At 36.7% G+C, this 21,376-nt stretch overlaps 1 protein-coding gene across 2 annotated transcripts; it reads left to right on the top strand.

The window, feature by feature from the left end:
• Positions 1-2,038: 2,038 nt before the first annotated feature.
• Positions 2,039-19,809, top strand: LOC141592730 (ABC transporter C family member 12-like). Of its 2 annotated transcripts, none has more exons than XM_074413518.1 (26): positions 2,039-2,690; positions 3,519-3,697; positions 4,180-4,219; positions 4,786-4,926; positions 5,228-5,342; positions 5,532-5,612; positions 5,706-5,730; positions 6,296-6,352; positions 6,495-6,557; positions 7,365-7,439; positions 7,990-8,097; positions 8,573-8,707; positions 9,644-9,750; positions 9,891-9,984; positions 10,459-10,626; positions 11,362-11,502; positions 12,012-12,206; positions 12,643-12,741; positions 12,830-12,982; positions 13,380-13,762; positions 14,765-14,945; positions 16,241-16,564; positions 16,930-17,686; positions 18,152-18,273; positions 18,825-19,070; positions 19,228-19,809. In XM_074413518.1, the coding sequence occupies exons 5-26, from the start codon at positions 5,245-5,247 to the stop codon at positions 19,384-19,386; spliced, it is 3,771 nt and encodes a 1,256-aa protein (XP_074269619.1). In that variant the 5' UTR covers positions 2,039-2,690; positions 3,519-3,697; positions 4,180-4,219; positions 4,786-4,926; positions 5,228-5,244; the 3' UTR covers positions 19,387-19,809. The 2 variants fall into 2 exon arrangements, with proteins under 2 accessions (XP_074269619.1, XP_074269618.1); XM_074413517.1 differs by having other exon boundaries at positions 4,786-4,942.
• The last annotated feature ends 1,567 nt before the right edge of the window (positions 19,810-21,376 follow it).

Below are 21,376 nucleotides of genomic sequence, written 5' to 3'. Positions count from 1 at the left end.
TTTTCTCATTATTAAATCGGGTTGATGTCAAAGTAGGTGCAAAAAAAAAAATGGTGTACTTAGTATGTTATTTGTCCTACATTGAAAAGTAATGTAACTGTGGCGAATATACTATGTATAAATATTAGAATTGTCCCACATCGGAAGATTACCATAAGGCAGAGTGATCTTATGATTATAAATAGAAGTCATAACCCAAAATCTTTTGATTCTCTTAAGTATTGTCAGAGAGAGCTCTTAAAAGAGTTTGTATTACTGTCTCTACAATAATGATTTCTAACCTAAGTTAATCTTTGATAAATCTCTTAGTTATTATAATATATACTCTGTATTTCTTATTTTATATTCAAGTGATGTTTCTAATTTTTATATAAAAACTTTTACATTTTATTTGGCAAAATAATGTCGGTAAAAAAATTATGAAAATAATATTATTAGATTCATGGTAAGAAATGCTATCATTAGAGTATATATAGATTTCATATAATTTGCACATATTAAAGATGGTGTATTTCATAGTATGTTATATGTCCCACATTGAAAAATAATATAGATGTGATAAATATACTACATATAAAAAATAGAATTTTCCCACATCGAAATATAGCATAAGGTCGGTGATTCTATGATTATAAATATGAGGCATCCTTGGAACTTAGGCATCAACCCAAAATCTTTTGAGTCTCTTAAGTATTGTCTTGGAGAACTCTTAAAAGTTTATATCATTATATTTTCTACCTATAGATTTTATATGTCCCATATTGAAAAATAACGTAGGTGTGGTAAATATACTACGTTTAAATAATATAATTAGAATCGTGTTAAAAAATATTCTATCATTAGAGTATATGTTCCTATATATCATTTCCACATATTTTAATTATGATAAAAAAAAATAGAAAACAAAAGTCCATGGTAGCATGTGTAATTTATCAAAGTTCAAGGTTACCATGAGAAATTTCCAATATTATAATGATATAGTTAATTAAATTTTCATTTAAAAGAGAGAGATATCCGTACCAATAAAACTATAAAGGGGGTATTATTTTTTAATTGTTATTTTATTGCCACGCTATCAAACTTAACGTCCATTTAACAGCCTTTACATTAGGGGGTACCATGGGCAAAAAAATAGAACCTCAAGGGTACCATATGCAGATTCTTAAAACTAGGGGTAACATGGAAAATCTGACAAAATTAAGGGGTACCACATGAAATTTTCGTATCTCAATTATGTTAAATTTTTTTTGAAGAAAAACAACGTACAAATATTAATGAAAAGTACTTGGTCATATTATTAAATTTAAATATAACTATTAGATATAATGAGTAACAATTGTCTGTATTCGGTATTCGGGATCTGGTTGGATGTCGAACTAAGTGCAAAAAAGATGGTGTAATTCTGAGTATGTTATTTGTCCACAATGAAAAACAATGCAGGTTTGATGAATATATACTACGTATAAATAGTAGAATTGTCCCACATAAGAAAAAAATCCAAGTTTGGTGAATATATTACTTATAAATAGTAGAATTGTCCCACATCGAAAGATTAGTATAAGGTGGGCTGATTATATGAAATCTTTTATTTTTTTAAAGAGATATTTTAATAATATGTAAACAAATCATTGGACATAGAATGTAAACATTAAACCATTATAACGTTTTTTTTTTGCATTATAAATAAGTTAATTACCCCGTTGCAACGCACGGACATTCAAACTAGTAAATATAAGTAGTAATATAATAATAATGATATCAATAAGAATATAAAATAAGAATATAATATTATTAATGTTGAAATAAACTATTCTGATATGTCCACCGTCGAATATGACTAGTGATTTTTTTTTTTTAGGTGTAAACCATCCGGTTTAATCCGGATTCGAGCCGGGTAGGACCATTAGAGCGGTAAAGATCTCCCTCATGAGTTTTAACATTGTTACATTACCAGGGCTCGAACACAAGACCTTTAGAACAACCCCTTGTCAGTTGATCTAAATGCTCACGCTAATGTTGATGAGTGATTGACAATAATACTCTCACACTCTCAAGAGTCTCAAACTCTCAATCACTTAAAAGACTATTACAGTCCCAGATTACTCTTTTTATCTGCTAATCACTGATTATTATACCGAACAGCCGTCACCCATGACGCATCTTTCTTGTTTGTTTCTGTTATTTGTTTCTCAGATCAATCTCACCCTCTTATGGTCGCAACATATATCCTTCCATGGCTTCCTTCTCATCATTTTTACCCCATCATTCTTGGGGCTAAACAAGCGTTATTCCTTTAATGCACACAAACTGTTCGACGAATTGCCTGATAGAGTTTACTGGGTTAATCACTGATCAAAGAAATGGGTTTGACTCCATTAGTGTGGTACTGTCGTCCTGTTGAAAATGGGGTTTGGGAAAGAAAGGGAGATACTGGTTTTGGAGCTTATGTACCTTGTCAAATGGGTATTGTCGTTTCGGTATCGAGTTTTGCTCTGATGATGGTGTGTGCCTACAGGATTTGGCTTACCTTTATGGGTAGTAAATGTAGGAGGTTTTGTTTGAGATCAAAGTGGTTTAATTATATGCTAGCTGTTTTTTCTGCGGCTTTTGCTGTTGAGCCATTGCTTAGGTTCATACTGAATGTTTCGATATTCGATTTGGATGGAGTTCCTGAATTTGCTCCATTTGAGGTGACTTCTTACTTCCTTTAGTGGTTCATGGAATTTTTTTGGTAGATAACAGAATCTTCTTTACCCTACAATTTGCGGGAGCCATTGAGGCACTGGAGTAATGTTGTTGTTGTTGTTGTTGTTGTTCTGGATGAAGTTATTTTATTACTTTTGTTGTGTTTGCAATTTAAGGACGGTGCAGCATGATTATACTGAGCGTTTATTTGTCGCTTTGTCTGAAATGCTGATGTCTTCCTGCCTTACTGGGGATTGAGTTCTATATGGTCTATCCTGCAAAATGGATTTTTGATTCATACATTTTGTGTTTTGCCTGCGGTCCATGGTATTAAATCACATGTTGGAATCGATCATTGCAGCTTGATGTCAGTCATTGCACTTGATACCCTGCCTCAATATGTCGTCTCAGACACTCAGTAGCTTCCAAATTCTTTGATAGTTCGTTGGTGCTGCTTATACCTGGCAACTGGGTCATTTGGGTATGAGTCTGGTCAATTCGTGTCCGGGACATGTTGCGTATGTTTAGGATCGGGAATATAATGCTCAGCAGGCTGGAATTTCTTATTGATAAGTGACCATATATGTATGAATTCAATGGGAACACAGTAGGAAATTTTGCGGCATCTAAAAGCTGCCTTTGCATGCACTGTTGTATGCAAACACTTAAGTTTTGGATGTGAACTGTTTGTAAATTGTACTCATAAGGGTAAGGTAAAAAAAAAAGAGCGCATTTAGTATGACTAAAATGATCGTCAAATAAAGGCAATGTCACTGAATCTCACTATGTTTTCTTAATTTAAATTTCATTTATTATCTCATGTCTCTCTGCAGGTTGTTACACTGATAACGGAGGCACTTTCTTGGTCTTTGCTATTAGTTACGCTTCTTTTGGGGACAAAGGTCTACATCCACGAGTTTCAGTGGTACATTCGCTTTGGTGTTATTTATGATTTGGTGGGATATGCTGTTATGCTCAATCTTATGTACTCGATGAAAGATATTTACAGCAGGTTAAGGTTTTTCTTCTGTTATTTCAATACTTTGTCCCTTCTTGGAAAAACAGAATAAACTTAAAACTAACAACTAGGAGGAGGATGTCCATTGGGGTGCTTCTTTGGTCTCCAGCCTTTCTCTCACCTGAAATGCCATAGTCAATATCCATCCGTCCGTGCTTGAATGGTGACTGATTGAATTGTTGAAGAAATACTTATAAATAACATTATGAATAGTGTCAAATCTGCTATGAATTTGATCAACTAGTTTGGAGAGGTCCAAAATTTTTGAAAGAATGAAACCACCCAATACATGATTTGTGGCTTTATGACAGATTTTTTTTACCAAGGTCTTAACGTAAATAGTAATGTAGCATATAGCCATATACTTACCAGATATCAGGGGATGTCCTACCTTTTTTTGTTTTCCTTCACCTCCCAGAATTTTATGTTGAATTTGTGATGCTAATCATTGGTCTCATATTTTACTCTTTAAACAGGAACATACTATATTTATGCTTCGGCATTGTCTTCTGCAAGGTTTGTAGATGGCCTCCCTTCTTATTCGATGCTTTTATCCCAGCTTCTTAAGTAGGGTCGTTTTTGTATTCTGTATTTATTATAATCTTCTCTCATGCATTATGTTTGTTATTAACTTCTGCTATGGACCTTGTATTAGAATAATCACGAAAGAGGGGTAGCTCATGGCAGTTTCTCTTATAGCCTGTTAAAAGGGATGCTATGTAGATGAGAGACTCTGAGGAGCTCCTTAACATACTCGAAATGCAGAATTGCGTTGAACCCTATGGCCCGCTATGGGGTTACTTAACTAGCTTTCTTATGAATGGTTGCCACTGTGAAAGCTACCACTAAGAAGAAAGCATGAGAACATGTTGCTTCTAAGTGTGAGCCTTGACTTGGCATAACTATCGTAAGAGCAATAAGTCCTGATAGGGCCGGCTTATCTTTAGGACGTTGTAGTTATATGGAGCTGCTTGTAAACAGTGCCATCTCAAAGATAGTACCTACATGGCTCTGAAGGCTACTCATTATAATTTGCTATTCATGCAATCATATCTTCTTTGACGGCTGATGTTTTGTTGTAGGTTGTTTTTGGAATCCTTCTTGTTCTTCATGTTCCACGTTTGGATCTTTTCCCTTCGTATACACTAGTCAATGCCCAAGATTCTGATGATTTTGCTTATGAAGAACTACTAGCTGCAGAACACATATGTCCTGAGAGATATGTAAGCCTGATCTCTAGTAAGTGAGATTGATTGAATGATTGTTATTGCTCTTTCAAGTAAAGAGGGTTGAGATGACATACTTTAGAAGTATCTGCTAGAGTCTTCATCTTAACCTGTTCAATAGCAATAGATAAAATACACTTTCAGTAAACCTACAAACATTCAGTCTAATTCAAGAGATTGTGGGCCATTGTCCATGTATTTTTTTGCCCAATTGATGATATCTTGAACATTCGATTTGAGGAACAGAAAACTAATTCCTAAGATATTGTTACTGGTTTTACGTGTGGTTCTTTGCTAGGAGTATACTATGGTTGGATGACCCCGCTACTGGAGAAAGGGTATCAAAGACCCATTTCCGAAAAGGATGTGTGGAAGCTGGATACTTGGGACCAGAGCGAAACACTCATAAATAGGTTTACACCTTAATCTCACATTTGTTCTCCGTGTTGTGTTTCTATTTCTTTCTTTTCCGTTGATACCTCTGACCTTGAGTTTTACCATATTGATATCTAAATCTTGGGCAGAGACGCCATCCCTCATGGATGAATGCCATTATATCATTTTTTCTCATACTAGTCATGCTTCATTTGTTTCCCTGCAAGGTTCAACAAGAATTGGGCTGAAGAATCCCAAAGATCCAATCCATGGCTTCTAAGAGCTCTGAATAGAAGTTTTGGCAAAATGTATGTTCCACTTTGCTTCTTTAGTATTTGATATTGTATTTGAGTCTTTTGACCTTTTTAATTGACAAGTGTTAATTACACTAAATTTTACAGGTTTTGGCTTGGTGGCTTGTTTAAGGTAAAATATATCTAGCTGTAACAACTGCATTTGTAGGGTATAGTAATAAATGGAAACTTATGTGCTTTTTCCTTTCAGCCCTTGGGTTTGAGGGGTTGGGGTCTTTGGGGAAAGTATCTTGTGCCATTCAAATAATATTACGTCCATCGCAAAATTATTGCCCCATTTAACTTTAGTGGTCAATTAATGTCTTGTCAACTTTGATCATTAAACTCTCTAAACATATGACAAGGTAAAACTTGTCATGTTTGACTTATCAAAACAACTGTTTCTTAAAATTTGTAACTATTGATGTTAGAGAAAATATCGTCACATTCGACAAGGATTGACCTCTAAGGTCAAATGGGGATAATGTAGACAAGATGTAGGAAATATGGGAGTAATCTTGATGCTCTTTCCGTGATACCAAGACCAGCCTTGTCTCCATTTTAGCTATGAAAATAAATTGATTATCAAAGGAAGAGTCTTTTCAATGTATTACGAAAAACACAGTAGCACTTTTATGAATTTAACTTTGCACTTTAATAGGGTATGTCTAATTCGTCTCTTGTCTACCATATCGTAGATTGGTTATGATCTTTCGCAGTTCATTGCCCCAGTTTTACTTGACCACCTGTTGCAGGTTAGCTCTTTGTGAAATCTGTTGCACCATGTCAGTTAAATGTTGTCATTGGAATTGCAATAGTTAAGTCCATATTTTTTTTTTCTTTTAGTATATCTGGTGTTCATGGATGAACTTGTAACCATCGTTTCACCCTCTTCAGTCTCTGCAAGAAGATCAAGTTTGGCTTGGTCATGTGTACGCCTTCCTAATCTTTATTGGTGTGGTATGACTCTTCCTCCAAGTTTCAGTGTAAGTTTGTATGCTATTGATGGCTGTACCGACTCTAAACAGTCGGATTATGTTCAGTTATTCACTAATCACTTCATCTCTTTACGTCTTGTAATTGAAGTGCTTATGATTCCAAATGTTTTAATGAAATAAAAAATGGCATTGTTTGTTAGAATATCTGCTGCTATAATTTTTTTTTTTGAAAAGTAAGATATAGTATTAATCAAGGGGAACCAAGGGGGTGACACCAATGTACAAAACATATCATAGAGGGACGGCCCACTACAAAAAGACACAATGGGGTTGAATTATCGATTGCCATAACATATTGTTTGTGCAGTTGGTCTTGCTTGTGACGGGCACTATCCGTCACAAGCTGAAGACGGATAGTGCCCCTCTCACAATAAGGCAAGTGGGAGGGCAAGTGGGGGGGAAATGAAGCACCCTATGGATAGTGTCACTTGCATATTTTGAGAGGGGCACAATCCGTCTTCAGCTTGTGACGGATAGTGCCCGTCTTCAATGAGATTTTGTGTTGTTTGTGAGGGTATACATATCAAAATGCAGAATATTATCAATTGTTCTTGTAAATAATTGTTTTAAAGTTAATTTACTGATATGTTTTCACCGTGACAGCTTAAATAGTTTCGTAATTTCGTTCTATTTTTCTGAACAATGCCTGAAATATCATATCTTCTGTGTTGAAGAACGTTTTTACTATTTAGTTTGACTCCTGCTTCTCAAGCTAATAATATTTGTTTCTTTGATAGCTGTTACTAACTCCCTTATCCTTTCTGTCCAGTCACTCTGTGTACTCTGTGAATCTCAGTATTATCAGAATGTTATGCGCGTTGGTTTCAGGCTGAGATCTACACTGGTAATTTCATTAGCCGTCCTATAGCTTGAAATTTGGTTTGATGGTCTATTTAGTGTCTGAAACAGTGAAACCTATATGATTCTGAATGATTAGTAGATATTCCGGAAACAATTTCATTTCTCCTTTCAGGTTTTATTTTGAATTATACATGAATGCATCTTATGTTACTATTGTTTTAGATTGCTACATCTTGACGCAATAATGAAAATGATTGTTAATCGTATTAAATTAGATGAAAAACACAATTTTTATTTTTTTCTGTGTATAAGTAAAGAACCGCAAACAAAAATTAAACGATATAGCTTTTCCGAATACCAAACTGTTATTCAAGGAGAGATGGTTAACTAGTTCAAACTGTTATTCAAGGAGAGATGGTTAACTGAGTATAGCTTTTCCGAATACCAATCTTTTTATTTTTTTGATAAGTACTACTGTAGTAGTAATGTCAATTAAACCACATCAAGGGATGTTGCCCTTATACAAAAGCTTTTCTGAATATGGCTATGAAGGTTAAAGGTGCTTCTAACATAGCTATTGTTTTAAAATGCAGGTAGCTGCTATATTTAGCAAAATATTAAGACTAACACATGATAGCCGACTGAGATTTCCATCTGGAAAGATAACAAATATGATATCCACAGATGCTAATGCACTTCAGGCATGTATATTTTGCTCTAGGCATTTTACATCATTAATAGTTCATACACCGCAATATGGCTCATTGAAGGCCTGTACAGGCAAATCTTTTTCCTAACTCGGTACTGCTTTAAAAATAACCAGAGCTTTATATAATATCTAGAATAAGAGATTTGTACCTAAAAAACCCAAGTGAGTGTACGCTGATGAACAATAAAAAACAAGGAATATGGACGGATGCTTATGCCCTCATAACTTTATTGTACTCCCTTCTTTTCACTCAATTATTTACATTTCTTTTCGGGAACCTCTCCCGTTCCTTACATTTTTTTGGGTAAGTTTTTGAGTGTTCAAATTTGAAAAACAACTCAAACATATCTCTTTTCAATAGAAACCACTTCAAACCCAAATCTAAAGGATTCCGTGAGATATATGGAGTAGATTTTTGGCAACGGTATCAACAAAAGACAACATTAGTGAATGTTCTTCTTGTGCAGCAAATATGTCAACAACTTCATAATTTATGGTCAGCTCCATTTCGAATCACTCTTGCTATGGCTTTACTTTACCAACAACTGGGAGTTGCTTGCCTGTTCGGTTCACTTATGCTTCTTTTTATGTTCCCTATACAAGTAAGTCACACTCTTACTTTTGTCTTCCATTCCAGATAATATATGTGTTCCTTTAATCTTATCTCTACTTTGTCAGAACAAGAGATGCTTGTAGGCCTGTACTTAATGGACGTATATCAACCACACTTCCATTCTGTTAAAATAGTACCTAAAGACTGTAACATATGAAAATTAAAGACCAATAAGATCAACATTAGGATGAATATAAAAGGATAATATTATGTCATGAAACTATGGAAGCTGACTACCTGCAACGTGCTAGGTTTTACATCAGATTTTCTTCCATAGCTGATCATTATTTATAGAAGTAATAGAGTTTTTGCTGTTCCTTTTGCGCTCTTCTTCAAATTAAGGGTAGTACATATAATCAGAGTGTAAATGTACGAGCCTTAAGATCTACTGGATGGCACGACTCTGGCCTTGATGGAGCAAATCATAGTACATGAGTCTTCAGTTGGAGCACAGGGATGAATCATTGTCTGATATGAGCCTAAACTTAAAACTTTTACTTAAAACAATTTTTGCCCCTGCTTGTCACTCTTCTAAAGAGGGTTGACAAGCAAACATGGTGTATTATTTGATTTGTTTCTCTTATGGTACTGTGTTTCATCATTTATGCTTGATTTGTTTACTGCTTCAAGAGTGTTTGTGGATTAAAGACTAAACAAGAAAGAAAGTAAATGCGGAAAAGCCGAAAAAGAAAAATTGCTATTATGGACGAGTTAGCTGGGGCAGAGTGTGTTAGCATACTCCATTTCCTTCTGATCATGGTATCTAAATTCTGGTCGCAATACCATATTATGTCTGATGCCTGATTAAGGGATCTGGACTGAAACCGATATCTAATGTCATGCTTCTGATGGCCTAGTCGCGTGAAATTATATTATAGCGCACCTTTTATTTAGCTTAACTTGTTTGGACTAATTTTATTTGCAGACACTTGTGATCAGCAGAATGAAGAAACTCTCTTCAGAGGGATTGGTTCGTACTGACAAGAGGGTTGGTCTCATGAATGAGATTTTGTCTGCAATGGATATTGTGAAGTAACTTTCAGTCAGAGCAGAATTTAATTTAAAATTACTCAACACTTGGAATTTATTATTACGTTTTGATGGATTGGTTACTTAAGAAAATTGATGTAAGGCTCGGTTAGATTCTGATGTTGCAGTTTCAAATCATGTAGATGCTATGCTTGGGAGGAAAGTTTCCAATCAAAAGTTCAGTGGATGAGGGCTGATGAACTGTCATGGCTCCGCAAATCCCAAGCACTTGGAGCTGTATGCCAAACACTCTATCCAAAATAGATTAAAATCTTAATTTTTTGCTAGTGTTTATGCGCAAATTATTCGAGAACTTGTTTTCTGTCAGTAGTGGTATGGCAATTCCTATGGGTCCTTCAAGGCAATGCCTTACATATTTACGCCATATTACTGAGCTACAGATTTTGTAAACTAGAGTAGCAGAAATTCTTCAAAAGTAGGAGTCATTCCATATGATGAGATAAAAAAAGTATTTGACAGACCACTTGATAAATTAAGAGATGTCAGACGAAAGTTAAAACTTGGAAACTGCTATTCTTCATTAAGTAATTGTGTAGTGCCTTTCAAACATGTTAAGGTTTGTAGACACGTGTTCCAAATATATTTCCAATATACAATTTTCTTAAATATTGAAAATAGATACTTTGGGTGCTGTTTATCTTTTAAGAAAGAGCTTTCCTTTCCTGATTCCTTCTTCTGGCTTCAATGCAGCTAAACAACTTCATATTAAACAGTACCCCAGTGGTGGTTGCGGTTGTCTCTTTTGGAATGTTCACTTTTCTTGGTGGGGATCTAACACCAGCAAGAGCTTTCACGTCTCTTTCGCTATTTACCCTTTTACGACAGCCTCTTACCATGTTGCCTAGCATAATAACTCAGGTGTTGCCCCATTTCATTTTGAAGGAGTTATTTGTTTGCACTATGTCCATGAATCCTAGCAGGAACACATTTCACCCCCTCCTATTTTTTGTGGTTCACTTCTGTAACTCTTGCTACCTCTTTTTTGAACTATTGTTTCCTTTTTAATGAGTTTTGTTATAGCTACTCCCTCTTTTCCATGGTGTTCCTCTCATTTGTGTTGGGCACAAGTCTTGAGAAATACTACATTATTTAAATGCAAAAAACTTGCAATGGATTTTCATTAAACTAAGAGCTTTATTGGTTTAAGGCAGTTATATTGCCAAAGAAAACCATCTGAGAACTGACAACCACCGCGATAAATTCAAAAACTAACAATATTGGTAAAATATCAGATAATAATCAGACCTGAAACACATCAATTGACCGAAATGAACTGATTTGAGAATGACCCGATCCAAATCTTACTCGACCCAAAAGGGTATTTTGACCCGATATGACCGTACCCGCCTTGTTCCAACCTAAACTCGACTCGACTGACTCAATTGCTACCTCTAGGTGGTGACGTGATGTTGATGAAACTGGTGGTCGATGGGGGTGAAGCAAAAGAACAGGGCCTTACTTAAATAGGAACGAAACAGAATTCGAGGAACAATAAGAAATGTCTTAAAAAGTAATTTGGGAGGAACATCGTGAAATAGAGGGAGGAGTATTTATGTATTGTGTTATTTATAAAGAGTTGCTTTTTGTTAACAGGTTGTAAACGCTAATGTATCATTACAGCGGATGGAAGAACTATTGTTGGCCGAAGAGAGACCTGTAATGCCCAACTTATCTCCTGAACCTGGGCTTCCAGCCATTTCAATTGAAAATGGTTATTTCTCATGGGATTCTAAGGTTAATTTTCAGTCTTACTTTAAGGCATTGTTTGGATAGCAAAATAGGAGGGAAAGAGAGGGGACGAGGATAGAGGGAAAGGAAAGGGAAGGAAGAGAAGGGGAGGGGGTTGAGTAGAGTGTTTTGACACAGTTTCTCTCCAAATCTTTCCTATGGTGGATGGATTTTTTGCCTTGAAAACTGTTATGAGAAACCTTGTCCAAATTTTCTCATTGACCTTGATGGGCTTGAAAATTCATTAATTTCGTTCCAGTCATATGCACCTGATAACTCGAAATGTCCATTACTATTCTTCATGAAACTTCCCTTTTTGTACAATATCCAAGACTTGACTACTTCTTGATGTTTGTAAGTTTATTTGATGCCGGGGCTTATCTTGAAAGTAAATAGGTTTGACCCTCCAGGAAAACTAGAATATAAATGAGGCAAAAAGGAACAGTCATTTCACATGAACACTGATGTTTCTTTCCATTTGGAATTTGTTTATTCACAATTTCTACGTTGCGCAGAAACCTACCCTATCAAATATCAACTTGAGCATAGCAGCCGGCAGTTTGGTAGCTGTTGTTGGAAGTACCGGTGCAGGGAAAACATCACTGATATCAGCAATGCTTGGAGAGCTTCCCCCTCTGGCCAACAGCAGTGTTATTATCAGAGGAACTGTCGCCTATGTTCCTCAAATCTCGTGGATTTTTAATGCCACTGTGAGTTCAGGGCCCCTTTTCTGCATTTTATAGATTCACGTTATTTCCAGAGTTTCTGTTTAAATTTAATACTCTTGCTGAGTATATCCCACAAATCGATGATCCTACTCCGTAAAGTAATTTTAAATGATAGAAGATGGGAAAAAAAACCTTAAATCTGGGATGGTGACAATTTTACCCCAACTCTTCATATTACCTTGGGTATCTGCATCCTACACTCTAAACACCGATTGGGTATGACACTTCACACTTGGAAGCATCAAACTAAGCTAACAGATCTTAATTTTCAACAAATAGCCCGGTCCAATGACACGCACTTGTGTTGGATACTTCTTACTGAGTCAGAGTAACATAGAAATCGGTGGATTATGTTCCAGGCTCTTTAATTTGGCTTGCAATTGGCATATGATTGTCTTGTTTTGACATTTGTGTTTAGGTTCGCGATAACATATTATTTGGGCTAGAGTTTGATTCTAGAAGATATTCGGAGGCCATTGAAGTAACTGCATTGCAGTTGGACCTTCAGTCACTTCCAGTAAGATTGATGGAGAACATTTCTGCTTTAATATCTGGATTATATGTTCATGTTGCGTGATTGTACTTCTATACCCTCTTGATGTCAGGGGAAGGATCTAACTGAGATAGGTGAAAGAGGAGTCAACATCAGTGGAGGGCAGAAGCAAAGAGTTTCGATGGCCAGAGCTGTTTATTCAAACTCAGATGTGTACTTATTTGATGATCCTTTAAGTGCTCTTGATGCCCATGTTGCTCAACAGGTTAATGATTGAGCACCCTCCTTTTCGTTTTTCTTCTGATATCATATGGAGTATGAACATAAATACTGGTAATGTTTGAGTCTCTTTGAAGCTCAAACGACTGTTTCTAGAGTGAATTCCACATCTCTTGAAGTGCATTTCCTTTTACGTTGTTAAACCTGTCATGCACGAACTAAGATTTATTGATTACCCCCATATTTTTCGAACATCTCAGCTCTCTTCTCTATTGGTTTCTCTGTTGTGCTTGCTCCATAGTCCTTCCTGTTACTCAAGCTGTTTTCCACAACATTCTGTCCTTTTGCTATCGACCTCTTACCTTCGGGTGTTTTGGTGTCATTTCATGGCTGGTTATCCTCATTCAAAGTATGCTCTTATCTCGAACTTCTAAACAAAACAGGTTTTCCATCGATGTATCTTGGCACAATTGCAAGGGAAAACGAGGATCCTTGTTACTAATCAGCTCCATTTCCTTCCGCAAGTAGACAAGATTATTTTGGTCAGTGATGGGATGGTGAAAGAAGAAGGAACTTTCGACGAGCTCTCCAGAACTGGCCCTCTATTTAAGAAGCTGATGGAAAATGCAGGGAAGATGGAAGAACGTGACATTGAAAAAGGGAAGGATAAAAGTCAGGTCCATGAAACCTCAGTGCCTTCCGCTGCAAATTATAATGAGGATAGAGAGAACAGTAGATTTTTGAATAAACGGAAAGGCAAAAAATCTATTCTTGTTAAGCAGGAAGAAAGAGAAACTGGTGTTGTCAGCTTGGGTGTTCTGATGAGGTAACTTATCTTTCAAATGGTACAGTGTTTGCTTATAGCCTTGAGCCCTTAAACGACTCATACTTGATGTAAATATCTTTATCTTCTTTTTTCCATCAGTTGGGAGGCCTGGCATATCTCATAGAATCTTAGCATACTGTGAAGTGAATATATCACTTTCTATGTAGAACAAGCAACTTCAATGTAGCTTGAGCTCGAAGGTAGTGACTTTGTGGGAGTTTTGGAGAATTATTTTTTATTGAGTGGTTATGTGGAACTTGTTTGGGATAGCAATGTCAAGAAACTCAACACACCATGCACAATCCCCGCAAAACTTGTTAAGTCTTAAGTTACTGCCTTTACCATCAATTCTTGAATATTGAGAAGGATTATGATTTTCAAAGTGCAATTAGGTTTCTAGAAGAAACGGAGCTTTTACATAATTAAACTAAAGCGCCATATAGTAGTGACTTATTTTGTCTTGTTGAGAAGTGTAGAGGGGTTACCATTTCCAGCCCTGTAATCTTTCACCTAGTTGATTTAGATACTGTTGCACCAAGATGCCGATGAAACTGAGTCCATAAATACAACTCTAAACTGGACCACGTATATATGTGTTCTGAACTATTGTAACGTGATCTTCTTTATACTGTGTAATTATCCATATTACTTTTCTTGTATCCATGGTAACTGCTTTGGTGTTTACGAATTCTGCATGCAGTTAACTGAAAAACAAAGTAGAATTCTAATGGAGAAAAACAAAATCAGGCTCTATTTTCGCCTCAGTATATTAGAACGTACAGAATATAGTTGTTGGTGAGGATGCAGTGTTCATGGATGACAGTTTAGGATTAGCGATAAGAAATCAAAAGGTGATGCTATCAGAGTTGAATTTCTGTGTGTTCGTCATACATGTGGAAAGGATGCTTCTCTATTAAATCATGTAAAAGTGTACAACAATATAGCATTTACTTCGTTCAAGTTTGTTTGATTTGACATGAACCACTGGTTACTACTGTTCAGGTACCAAGTCGCTTTAGGAGGCTTTTGGGTGGTATTAGTACTCTTCATGTGCTATCTTTTAACCGAAGTTCTGCGAATTTCTAGCAGCACCTGGTTACGTGAATGGACAGACCAAAGTAGCTCAACGAGTTATAGACCTGGATACTATATTCTGATTTATGCTCTTCTTGCATTTGGTCAGGTATGTTTATCAAGCATACTGTTCATAATATTAATGCTACGGTTATCAGCTACTCGTATATTTTATTCTGTAAAATGTGATCTGAAATTTGTGAGGATTTAGGTCTCTGTTCGGACATGAAGTTATGCATCAAATATGAATTGCCATGTCAAGATTCACTGCCATTGCCATATAACCGCGCAAAATACAGTTGAACAATCTCAGCACTCTATTAACATCAACATCTCTTAGTCATTACACATCATCTTGAGAAGGAGGAAAAAATCCCTCCCCATCCTTTTTCGGAATCTCTACCATCACGTCATTACCAAAAAAAAGGCACCATTAAACACCGTCACCTCACCCCACTCCACCCTAGCCACCGCCCCTCCTTCGTCAACTTCCATCCCCTGCAACCCCGCAGAGAGTTCCTGGAAAAGGGTTTGGGGTACGATTGGCCAACGCAGTAAAATCGTTCCTTAACCCTTTTCTGAAACTCTGTTGGCGGCACCATCGTCTGTGTATCCTAATAAATGACACCCTCTAAGGTTGGGAAGCCCTTTTTGGGAGTTGAGTTAAATAGGTGATTTGGGGACCCTGGTGCGGGTGCTGGCTGGCAGTGGGTTGCCGAGGTGGACTATCAGTGTAGTGTTTTGTAAGTTGCAGTCTGAAAGCATAGGATGGGGTTGGTGGCAATGGATGAGCAGACGATTCTATGGTTCACTGGTCTTTAACTTTTTATGTTTCATCCAAATTTTGATAATAGGGTATTGAATAATGTGGAGTAATCTTAACTCTCCAATAAAAATCAATGGCGCATATATGAGTAACTGTAGATTATGCAGTTAATCGGTAGCAGCAGTGGATCTTAATCCCTTATTTTCCATGTTGAATTGGAGAATCATTAAAATTTTCGTTAATATAACATCAACTGTTCATATTTTTTGAGTGTCAAGTAGATTGAAACATCTTTGCCGATGTGGATTGATGGCACCATGATACTAATTTACCCGTCTTTGCTGTATGAATGATGTTTGCTTCCTTTTTGTTATCTTGTGTAGGAAAGTTATAGCTGCTTTTGCCAAATTCATCGTTTTCTCCTAATAACGGATAACCCCTAATATTACGAAGCGGCGTAAATCTGTGCAATCTTAGGTGCTTTAATAAGTAATAATTGTTCTGATTGGTTTTCACCTGTTTTTCAATCAGTCTGGGTGTAAAGAACTGCACTTATCACCACAATCCTAAATAAGGGATGTAAAGAACTGAAGGACATAGCTGATTAGTGCTCTCTTTATTTTCCTTGGTATGTTCAGGTTATGCTAACTTTGGTGAATTCATACTGGTTGATCCATTCAAGTCTTTGTGCAGCCAAAAAACTGCATGATGCGATGCTAAGATCTATTCTTAGGGCACCAATGTTATTTTTTCAAACCAACCCACTAGGCAGGACGATGAATAGGTTCTCCAGAGACTTGGGGGATATTGATAGGGATGTTGGCAATTATGTAAATATTTTTTTGGGTCAACTTTGGCAGCTGCTTTCAACATTTGTTTTGATAGGCATAGTGAGCACCATTTCTCTGTGGGCTATAACACCATTGATGATCTTTTTTCATGCAGCATATCTATACTATCAGGTATGTTCGGACATCTGTCTGACGTAATCTTGTTTTACATATTGTATGCCATTATCTATTTGAGAATTTCCGTAGTTATGTAACGACTTACGTATGCCCTTCCAGGCTACTGATTTTGTCATTCACAAGCTTTTCTGATTGTTCTATCAATATAAGGGTTCAAATTATCAAATGTCCTTTTGCTGGAGTAGTGTTTTCTTTTTTGTTTGATCTTCATAATAAGGCAGTCAAGATGGATTTTACTGGAGTTATTTCTTATTACTCCCACGAACACCTTACCCTAATTGAACCAAGAAATATGGATTTAGGTTTTGTATTTGCATCTGTCTGTGGCATGAAGTTGATGTTGTAAAATTCCTTTGCAGAGCACTTCCCGTGAAGTGAAACGCTTGGATTCAATATCTAGATCTCCTGTATACGCTCAATTTTCAGAAACCTTGAATGGTCTTTCTAGTATTCGAGCGTATAAAGCACACGACCGAATGGCCTATGCAAATGGAAAATTTATGGATGATAACATTAGGTTTAGACTTGCAAATATATGTTCAAACCGTTGGCTCAGTATCAGGCTGCAGACTTTAGGAGGCCTTATGATCTGGTTAATGGCTGCCTTTGCTGTCTTGGAAAATGGTAAAGGAGATAATAACTTAGCATTCACATCTACAATGGGTCTACTCTTGAGCTATGCCTTAAATATCACTAATCTTATGAGCAATGTTTTAAGACAAGCAAGTAGAGCTGAGAATTGTTTGAATGCCGTTGAACGTGTCGGTACGTATGTCGATCTGCCGTCCGAGGCACCATGTGTTGTGGAGAACTACCGTCCACCACAAGGATGGCCTTCAGAAGGTTCCATAATGTTTGACAATTTGGTTCTTCGGTATAGGGCTGAGCTTCCGCCAGTCCTCCATGGAATATCCTTCGAAGTCTATCCTAATGAGAAAATAGGAATAGTTGGGAGGACTGGTGCAGGAAAATCGAGCATGATTAATGCTTTGTTTCGCATAGTGGAGTTAGAGAAAGGAAGAATTCTGATTGATGATTGTGACATTTCGAAACTTGGGCTCACAGATTTACGAAGATCTATTAGCATCATCCCACAACAACCTGTTCTCTTCACAGGTATGACACGTTCTAAATTGTAAGATTTGCGCTTGGATGTTATAATTTTAGCGTTGGCTTAGCAGTTAGCATAGCAGAAGTTTTCCACAATGAAATGTAGGAACTATAGAAAGAAGAATTAATTTGATCGTAGTGTTGCTGTGTTGGTCGTGGTTTCTCTTAAAGAAAACTCTACCTAATATGTTTTAGATACATTCGTATCATACTTCAATCCCAAAGTACCGTTCCTCGCATTTAAAAACCCTCCTTCCCAAATACATTAGATCCCGAAATCAAGGATTAGTTCGTCAACTCCCATTGCACTTCCATCTTTCTTTCTGCCACCTTTATCTCCTTGTTCCACCTTTATCCGACTTAATAATAATATTGACATCCTGTTATATTTAGCTGTAGTGAGTAGTGACTTTTAGCTTTTGTTGTTGAAACTCTGTTAATTATTGATTAATTTTTTTTCAATTTTTTTAGGAACGGTGAGATTCAACCTTGATCCTTTCAGTGAACACAATGATGCAGACTTATGGGAATCTCTAGAGAGGGCACATTTGAAGGACACCATCGGCAGAAGTTATCTCGGATTAGAAACTGAGGTATGATCATAACACACATCAAATTCATGAAAATGCTTATCCAATTCTCTTTAGGAGTCCATAATGAGCTCGTTTTCCCGGATTTCTGAACTTCTCTAAGTCTATTAAACTTAGTTTTAATTATACATCTTGTTAGACCTTTCTACATTTGCACCACTAAAATCCTCCTTACATAGGGTTCTATTACAATGAACATATTATAGAATAATAGCAATGTTACATGCGTATATGTACATCATTACACATTAATCCCCCTATATGCATGCATAGTTGTACTGACTTCGATTTAAACTCCTAAACTATCATGAACGCATTAGTTATATTTGGAAGCCAGTGAATTCTCATCCTCTTAAATCTTCAATTGAAACGTGTTTAGAGTGTGTCCCCTGTAAACCAGCGTAAATTGATTTTCTTTTTGTTTGGCTGCCTTGTTCAGCTATCTGTGGTTTTCCAGTCTTTATTTCCGTCTATATTATATGCATGTACTACTGAATAAGAGCTATACAACTGATAAGAACGACACAAGTCCTAACTTGGCTACCAATGGTTAGGTTACGGAAGGAGGGGAGAACTTTAGTGTTGGACAAAGACAACTGTTAAGTCTTTCCCGAGCCTTGCTCCGTAAGTCCAAGATTCTTATTCTTGATGAAGCGACAGCTTCTGTGGATGTTGGAACTGATGCTTTAATTCAGAAGACAATAAGAGAAGAATTCAGATGCTGCTCAATGCTCACTATTGCTCATCGACTGAACACCATCATTGACTCTGACAGGATCCTGGTGCTCGATGCTGGTCTGGTAATTTCTAGATTGGTAGTCTTCTGTGTTTCAGAAAGTATGGTGAAAACAGCGGGGACAATAATTTTTATAAAGGCTGTATTTTTATCGAGCAGAATGATTGATTCATGGCGCTCTAGTTTTTCCCGTCCTTTTACAATCACCCGTTTTTTGTCAGGTTGCTGAATTTGATACTCCAGAAAATCTATTGCTAGATGAGAACAGCACTTTCTATGACATGGTTCAGAGAACTGGCAGTGCCAATGCTCAGTATTTGCGCAATCTAGTACTTGGAGGTGGAGGGGAAGAAACTCATCCATTTGAAGTAGCAGCGTAATGCGAGAAGGATGCAGCTATAACTCTGCAAGAAGTTCTGGAGTAAGGCCATCGTTGTAAGATGCATTGATCAGCTCTTTTAGTACTTCCTCCGCCCCAATCATTTTCTGCCTTTGATATTAATATTCTTCTCAATTCTCACAAAAAGTAGGAAATATAAACAAATGATTGAGGGATTATAAACCAGAATCTCATTTAAACCTCCCTATATAAGCAGCCGCAGGTGTCTAAAATAGTCTTTTCTTAATTGTATGTTCTACCTTATATTGAAATGAAATTAGTCCAAGTGAAAAAGAATATGGTCTTTTTTTCCAGCCAAAGGAGGATCTTGGTAATTTCATGACTCGATGGAAAATTGTTCTTTTTTACTGTGTTTGAATCGGTGGATTTGAAGGTTAAGGGAGTTAGGCCCGGTTGTTTTAGATTTAATTTTGCTGAACTGAACTTATTGAAGCTGAATTGAACTTATAAGAGCTTAATGAACTGAACTTATAAGAGCTGTTCTGAACTTCTACGTGCTGAACTTTTCTAAACCGAACTTATAGGATGGTAACTTTGCTGAACTAAACTGACCTTAACTTAAATTAAGTTAAATTATTTTTTTTAAAAAAAAACTCCACTTTTATTGAGAATACAACACATTAACAAGAAATTAGTGGCCGGTACTACTACGATTATTGTTATTATTCTATAGGATTTTTAAACATGCTTGGGGGGTTCATATTGCAATAGTAATAGCAATAGTAGTTCTTAGCATTGAGGTTGTTCGTATAGAATAGTAGTTCTTAGAATTGGGGTTGTTCATATAGAACATATGTAAAATCACAAAAACTATAGAATAAAACGGTATCACACTATGAGACGGTCCATTTTTATAAAAAGTTTGTTCATTGAGTGCTATTAAACGACTGGTCTTTTTATATAACGAGACCGTCTTATAGTATGTGACCGTGTCACATAAGAAGTACAGTTGAAATTTAGGTGTGAGTGAGTTTTTTCATATTTTTCAAAGCTTTACAACTTACAACAAGTCAAATTGTGTTATCGAAAGTTTTGATACACCAATTTACGAGCAAAGGGATTAAATACTTCATATTAAAGTTGTTAGAATATAATATGCAAATATTTTATTATCTCGTAAATATTGTATGCTAGTTATAGCCCATGTAATTAGGCTAGTATTTCGATAGTATATCGTAGCATATCTTTTGTAGTTTGTATATATACTCGTTTTACATATCAATGAAAGTCAAGCATTACTTTCCTTCATGGTATCAGCTTCCTAGGTTAAAATAAATCGATCCTCGAAATCGCTTCCGCTCAACCTAGCCTTCCTGCCGCCACGACTGAATCTCCTCCCTCCCCGGACCTCTCGTCCACCAAACCGACCTCACGTCAAAACAACCCGGTCATGACAAAGAATGCGTTTCATCCGCCCCTTGCACACGCAGATTAGGAATCACGTCACTGTAACCCTAGGTATGGATAATGACCAATATCCTCTATGGGTCGCTCTTTTCAAGAATCACGCGAAATCAACTCGTGTGCTTCATCACATCATCGAACCCACGACCGGCAAGCCAAAAGCACCAGTCACCGATGAGGAGAAAGAGTTGTGGGAGACGATTGATGCCACGGTCCTTCAATGGATCTATGCGACGGTATCGACGGATCTTCTTGAAACTATTGTTGAATCTGACTCCACCGCTATGGAATGTTGGAATCGAATTCAAGCTATCTTTCAAGATAATCAACATAGTAGGCGATTACGCTCGAACAAGAATTTTCCGCTACATCTATGGCGGATTTCTCCTCTGTTTCAAAGATATCTTTGTCAAAGGCTAAAAGCTTTAGCCGATCAATTGAAGAATGTCGGGTCGCCTGCTACTAACAACCGACTCGTGCTTGATTGGTCTCGGGTTTGTCCTCCGGGTACCACGGTGTTGGTACAATTATTCGTCAGATGAATCCTCTACCACAATTTTACACTG

This window comes from Silene latifolia, chromosome 7 (genome assembly GCF_048544455.1).
Source record: "Silene latifolia isolate original U9 population chromosome 7, ASM4854445v1, whole genome shotgun sequence".
Classification (NCBI taxonomy): Eukaryota; Viridiplantae; Streptophyta; class Magnoliopsida; order Caryophyllales; family Caryophyllaceae; genus Silene; species Silene latifolia.
This window is presented reverse-complemented; position numbering and strand designations above follow the sequence as displayed.